Consider the following 7,528-nt stretch of genomic DNA (forward strand, 5'->3'; position numbering starts at 1 on the left):
TATTGAGAGAGGGAGAAGGATATTTAAAAGCAGAGAGAAGCAATTAATCATCGATGAGACCGGGACGGAAATGGAAGGGAAACCAAAATATGAGAGAATAAAAATGCAAGCAAGTAGCTATAAATTAAAGCACGTTCTTATAGGTCATATACAACAATAACAAGTTTTAACTCAATTATTTAACATTATACTCATGAGTTTTGCAATCTGCTTCCGAGTTACGATATTCAATATCAAATAATTGAGAATAAGTCATGCATTAACTTCTAGGGTTCGCACCCGTTTTGGCCCATGAGTATAATGTTATGAAGATTCCACAGGTCACACGTGAAAGAAAAAATTTTATTTCCAGAGTTCCTTGTTTTCCTTGTTCCAATGCTCATCATTCTTTGAAGTATAAACTCAACATTATTCCCATTTTGAATTTCTAGAAATAAACTGTACCCCTCTCTTATTTTGGTTGACCACGTGCATCCATCGCGGCCCCTTGTAGAACTAAACAATTGCTATAACAAGACATGTTATTTTTTGGGTGGTTAACATAACTATCAAGTTAGGATAAGCCATCACTTAGCATGTGTTTGGTTCTGCAGCAGAAACATGAGAAATATTACTTCCTCAGAAACCAAGAAAACGCGGTTTCCATTGCGGAAACAAACACACCATTAGGGATTATAAACTTGCATTCACCACTGGATCAAATCAAATGTCAAAAGACCCATACACAGATTAGACGACAAGAAATCTCTTCGTGCGGATCAGGGTTAATTAACCACCAATGTAAGACTTTGTGTGAGGAGGATTTGATTTGAACTAACACTTATGATTAAGGGGTAAGTTTTTGACAAATCCTTCAACCACTCTTGTGATATGTGATGGTTGCTATCATGAGAAACGACATGTAGGGTAGAGATGCATTGACCTAAAAATTTAATGAGCCCACTGAGAAAAACTCTATGGAGTTGGACTTACTATGATTTGATTTTTGTTTTTACAATTTTAAAAAAGATTGAATTTCTTATGAGTAAATTGTCGTTCTACATGACTTTATTCTATATATAAAATTATTAATTCTTTCATAGATTATATTGAGCAACTTTGGTCAGAAAATTATTAGAAGATCAACCAAAGCCAAAATACAAATTTCGAGTTAGACGGTAATAATCCGACATCCGCAAGCAGTTAAGCACCCAGAGTTAAAGGCAAAAATCACCATCACCATTAATGTCGCCCAAACTGACCCTTCTTTCATTTTCGTAAGCAGGGGGCAAAAACATAATCTTATTTGCCGCCCCACACCACATCCCAAGGTTTGCAATAATATGTAGAAATTACCATGCACGAACACAGATTTTTTTCTTTCCCCTCGAAGAAAAAAAATCTGTCTAGGGAAGACAGATCCGCAGATTAATTAAATAAAGTTACAAAGGTTTAGGTTGCTCTGACATACTGTGCACTATGAATCTTGATTAAATAGTATATGATGATATCTTAAGGATTATGGCTGGAAACATGCATATGGGTGTGATAAGAAATTACATCTGAACTTGATGGAATTTGCGCGGGTCATTTTTAAAGAAACAGAGGCAGAAAAGAAATATCTGTTAGTACACATGATTTTCATTTTCTTTTTTGACTTCTGGGACACAAACAACACCGGCACGAACAAACAACTTTTTTAAGGAAAAATAAAGCATAAAAGGTTGAGTAATTCTCCATAAAATGATTGGTACTGGATAATATCTTAATAATCAGAGAGAAGGGAGAATCCAGAGGAAGGCAACCCATTGGAAAGAAGTGAGATATATTCACATGAAAATCTCCATCGGCTGGAAAATGACAGTGCATGTGGACAGATTGGGAAAGGAAGCAATCTGTGAGATTACCCGCCACGATTATTATACTTGAAGTATCTACACAGTGTTAGATATTTATGGAAAATGCATGCGTACGATTAACATTTTCTCTTTTTATCAAATTATCAATATATATATATATATATAGTCGCTTCCTCGCTATATGATAAGTCAATGAGATTTTTAGATTCCAACAATTTTTGATATTGGATATACGAATAATTAGTAGCAAACAAAACTCGCTATCATTCTCAGAAAACTTTCTTAATTGATATTTCTTTTCCCCTTTTTTCCAACGGATATGCATGTTGATCGCTGAGAATAATGTCCGTTTTAATGAGTTTGGGTCCCCAACATATTCCAAGCTATGCAATTTGCAGACACTTTCATTACAGGTATATATCTTATTAGCATCAACGAAATTGACCATTACGTACAAATTCAAATCAGAAGATAGGTCTAGAGCTTCAAAATCATCTGCAAAGGTGAGGTTAATTTCCACTCAAACACAGAGCAATGACAAAATGAGTTCAACTAGACCTTCGTTCAACATATTTGCTGCTACATCTTAATAGCTGGGCAGTGTATGATTAATTGATTGCATGAACATGACCCGTATATCCATGTTGGCGCAACTCATATTCTTTGTCTAAGCTTGGAATTGGTTATGAAGAAACATGTTGCAGAACTCAGTTAATGAGTTAAAACTTGTTATTGTTGTATATGACCTATAAGAACGTGCTTTAATTTATAGCTATATATAGCACCATATAGGTTGAAACAAGAAGTGAATAAGATGATTTGGATGGAATAATCAAATCTTGACCATATATGAATGTGTCTGTGGGGAGAGGCGGTTTGTGTGTTTGCAATAGAAACTTGAAGAAATGAAGCTGATATATGAGCGGGAAGCCAGTAAGGATGAGGCATCGCTGTCAAGCTTGTTTGCCCGGTGGGCCGTGACAGTGGCTCCGATGGCTTCGTGTTTGGATGGCGCCGAGAAGCATCCGTGGCAACCTCACTACGCTCCAAAATGCCACTCCAATGAGCCATCCCTCCATGCAATTCGCATTTATTAGTGGGCGTCAACCTTTCACTTCGTCCTTCGGGGACCCCACAAACAAATTATTATATTCATTCATTTCTCTATTCAAACTCACTCTGCTATTTACATCTCATCATTATATATTACAGAGTTTAAACTTTTACCTGTATAAACCTCGCCCACCCCTTATATATAATCTGCTTTCATAACGTAAGAGACATTTACTGTTATAAATAAAAGGGATTCGGTCTACTAAATTACACACACACACACACACACGGTGTTGCTTCTGCTGCGATAAGTTTTGTTCCCTCTAAGAGTCATTTTTCATGCTGGTTACTATCAGTATTGTCCTTGTTATCAAAATTTTTGGGATATAACGCAAAATATGCTATTGGATATTGACAAGCAATCCCGATGGAGACGTCCCGCAAATGGCTTCTTGACATGTTCCAAGGGTCACATTGTCTGTGACAGAAACTCTTGAATTAATTTCACAAAGTTTCTGATCTTCTGGTATTGCGACGATCAAATATCACAAGAATTAATTCAATGCTTCGCAACTAGGGTTGTGTAGCTGTTCTTATAATGTTAGTGACTCAAGAGGTGGAAACATTACGAAAATTGGATAGAATGGAGAGGAAGATAAGTGATAAGAAATCAGAGGCACGCATTAATTAATGAAAACGAATATGATCAACGGAGCCACGTGCTTATTGTTACACACAAATGTGGAGGACTCTGGAATTCACAATCTGTACAACTATACCTTGGAAGGCAAACTTGAGCTGACGGCAAAAAAATATGGATATGGACGTTGATATGTAAAGCTAAGCATTATTTCTATCGCCATGGTCTACAAGTGAGTGTGTTGTGAATCTGACTTCGCTTCTCTTGTGGCACTGATTAGTAGTGATGTGACAAAGATTCGTGGCTCTAAACTGTCTTGGTTTCATCCCCTTGCAGATCCCACCGTACAGAGGAATCAACCAAATAACAAAATAAATATAATAGATGTGTGTTCAGAGTGTGGGAGCCAATGGAATTAGAGTGAGTGAGTGTTGGCTTTGACCCTTAACTATGGCCTGTACTTGCTTGTCATGTACAATATCTTGTGGGTGTGATGGTGTCTCTCTCGCTTTGCTTGACTATTAAATAATCTTATTGGGTCCACTTGAGTCACTGACTGGTATATATGCGTTACTAGTTAATTTTCAGAGTTTGTAATTAGAAAATTGCGCCTACTATCGCTGTAGCGGCAGTACGTAGGCAGTGAATAGAGTGACTGGGTCACTTGTTTTGGTCTTACTTCAATTGTCTTGGCTTGACTGGGACATACTATGCTTCATTTGACCTTAAGGACACTAGCTAGCTCCTCTCTCCTAATTGTCTGCCTCTCACCCTGCGCGGAAGGGTATGTTCTCGTCGTAATTATGAAGATTAAATCAAATCAAATCAGTATGAAATTAATCAACTAATCATAAGATTATTACGAAACCCTCATTAGTATTGTTCCAGTCAATTATAAACTCATTGAGAATATAGCAAGCAAATTAAATACCAATTTTAGAATTAATTACAAATTAGTTCTTACTTTTTAAGAATTTAAATTAAATTACAGCATTTCGATTTTAGCATAAAAATTAAAATATTTTATGAACCATATATACTTAATTCATTTCACATAAATATGATGTGATATATAAAATATCTCGATTATTTTTATTTTTATATTATTTTATATTTATATTTTTTTTAAAAAAATACATATAATTATTTTACGCAATGTATGTGAAATGTAGTTTTAAATCAGTATGGCTCGTAAAAGAGTGATGATAGAAGTCGAATTCTGGATCCCTTCCCCGTCCAAGAAGATCCCCTTTCCACCAATGCACCACGTGGTCTTCCCTTACGTGTATCATGAGGTCGAACCACGTACATACCAAAGGAATTTAAAAAAAAAAAATGGGATGAAGAAAACGGAAAATAAAAAAGAAAAAGAAGAAAAGGAAAAGGCTCGCCCTTCTACGAGCCCCAACTCTATTTATACCCGGTTGATCTCCCTCCCTTTCTTCCTCAAACCACCCATTCACCTTCTCTCTCTCTCTCTCTCTCTCTCTCTCTCTCTGTGACAAAACAAACCAACAAACAGAACTTCTCTTGCATTCCAGTCTGAGACGGCCTAGAACCTCCATGATCATGGCGAGAGCAACCCCAAGCTCCGGTTCTACATGGGCTAAACCTCAAATTCCTCCTCAGTTGTCATCGTCTTCTTCATCACTTGTGGACTTGGGCTTTCCCATCAAGTCCATCTCCTTCAACAAGAAGCCCATCATTCCAAGAAGAGCAAATGTTCAGTGCGCTTTAAACTCTCCTTCCATATATCATCCCTTCTCCAATCAAACCTATCCCCAACCAGTAATCCCCAACGATAATAACCATGCAGCTCCTGCTACTAATCCCAATACTGACCAATTTCCTCCTTGGAATCCCTTACAGAAAGCCGCATCAATGGCCTTCGACTTGGTCGAAAGCGCTTTACTCTCACGCGAGCTCCAATACCCGCTCCCCAAAACTGCCGACCCACGCGTTCAGATATCGGGAAACTTCGCTCCCGTCCCGGAACAGCCAGTCCAACACTCCCTCCCCGTCGTCGGGGCCATTCCTGATTGCGTTGCTGGGGTCTATCTCCGAAATGGCGCCAACCCCTTGTTTGAACCCGTCGCGGGCCACCATTTCTTCGACGGTGACGGCATGGTTCACGCCGTTGCCATCAATGGCGGCGAAGCCAGTTACGCCTGCCGCTTCACCGAAACGGAGAGACTGGTTCAAGAACGCAAGCTCGGCCGTCCGATGTTTCCTAAAGCCATTGGCGAGCTCCACGGGCATTCGGGTATTGCTCGACTGCTTCTCTTCTACGCCAGAGGACTCTTCGGCCTCGTCGACCACCATCACGGCACCGGAGTTGCCAACGCTGGCTTAGTATACTTCAATGGTCGCCTTCTTGCCATGTCGGAAGATGACCTCCCTTACCAAGTTCGAATAACTCCCTCAGGTGACCTCCACACAGTTGGCCGTTACAGTTTCGACGACCAGCTCAAATCCAACATGATTGCTCACCCCAAGGTCGACCCGGAATCCGGCGAGCTCTTTGCTCTCAGCTACGACGTTATTTCGAAGCCGTACCTCAGGTACTTCCGATTCTCAGCAGACGGCCAGAAATCACCGGACGTGGAAATCCCCTTACCGGTCCCGACAATGATGCACGACTTCGCAATCACGGAGAATTTCGTGGTCATACCGGACCAGCAAGTAGTCTTCAAGCTCCAAGAGATGGTCACCGGCGGGTCCCCGGTAATCTACGACAAGAAGAAGAAATCGCGTTTTGGAATTCTTGCGAAGAATGCCCGGAACGCCTCCGACATCACATGGGTGGAGTCGCCCGACACTTTCTGTTTCCATCTTTGGAATGCCTGGGAGGAACCCGAAACGAACGAGATCGTGGTTATCGGGTCGTGCATGACGCCACCGGACTCGATTTTCAACGAATGCGACCAGAATTTGGAAAGCGTACTGTCGGAAATCAGACTGAACTTGAGCACGGGTAAGTCCACGCGCCGCCCCATAATCTCGGAATCAATGAACTTGGAAGCGGGTATGGTGAACCGGAACCGACTCGGGAGGAAAACCCGGTACGCATATCTCGCCATTGCAGAGCCGTGGCCGAAGGTGTCGGGCTTTGCGAAGGTAGACCTGTCAACAGGGGAGGTGAATAAGTACTACTACGGCGACAGAAGATACGGCGGGGAGCCATTTTTCTTGCCGAAAAGCAGAGACGGGGAGGAAGATGAGGGGTACATTATGGCATTCGTGCACGACGAGAGGACATGGAAGTCGGAGCTCCAGATTGTGAACGCCAAGGATTTGATGGCGGAGGCGACAGTGAAGTTGCCGTCACGGGTGCCTTATGGTTTTCATGGGACATTTGTGGACGCCAAGGATTTGGCAAGGCAGGCATAATTCTGGGGTCCCGACTGCATTTGTCAAAAGTTAGTGGGTCCGTAATTCTGTTTTCTATATAATTTCAAGTTTGGAGTGGAAAAGGAGGATTTTATTTTTACCGGAGGGATGAGCAGAGAGACAAGTCCCCGGATTCTCCTGGAATAGAAGATAGACCCCAGAACTAAGATTTTGTTTTTATTTGGTTTTGTGCTTCTTCTTCTTTTTTCTTGGGATATGTATGTTGGGAGCCAGTTTGTAGCTTTTCCTCTGTAGGTAAATCTAGCTCAGCTGGTTTCTGCTTTCCTTGCTACCTTTGATCCACTTGTATCTACACGTCATGAATCCTATGTTTTAAGTTCTGTTTCTTTTGTGCCATATTTTTTTTTTATTAAGTGCAATTTTCTCTGCTTAACAATTTAATACCCCCAATCTAATTGTCCATATATATATATATATATATAGATATTAAAAATATTTGAATTCTGATACATCCACTTATACCTCAGTAGTCGGTGCTGTATCTTTACATTACATATAAACTAGTTTAAAGTTCAATTTATTGACGCAACATAAATTGGTGAAAAATCAAGTGTATATATATTTCAGAACAATATAATATATATAA

The 7,528-nt window shown here is 40.2% G+C and overlaps 1 protein-coding gene across 1 annotated transcript; it reads left to right on the plus strand.

Annotated features, from left to right (window-relative positions):
• Nucleotides 1–4,994: 4,994 nt before the first annotated feature.
• Nucleotides 4,995–7,267, plus strand: LOC129299220 (9-cis-epoxycarotenoid dioxygenase NCED2, chloroplastic-like). Its single transcript, XM_054937691.1, has one exon. It carries the CDS (start codon nucleotides 5,095–5,097, stop codon nucleotides 6,919–6,921), a length of 1,827 nt encoding a protein of 608 aa, XP_054793666.1. The 5' UTR covers nucleotides 4,995–5,094; the 3' UTR covers nucleotides 6,922–7,267.
• The last annotated feature ends 261 nt before the right edge of the window (nucleotides 7,268–7,528 follow it).

The sequence above is a fragment of the Prosopis cineraria genome, unplaced genomic scaffold, assembly GCF_029017545.1.
Source record: "Prosopis cineraria cultivar Desert tree isolate PC_DT_omini unplaced genomic scaffold, ASM2901754v1 PC1085, whole genome shotgun sequence".
NCBI lineage: Eukaryota > Viridiplantae > Streptophyta > Magnoliopsida > Fabales > Fabaceae > Prosopis > Prosopis cineraria.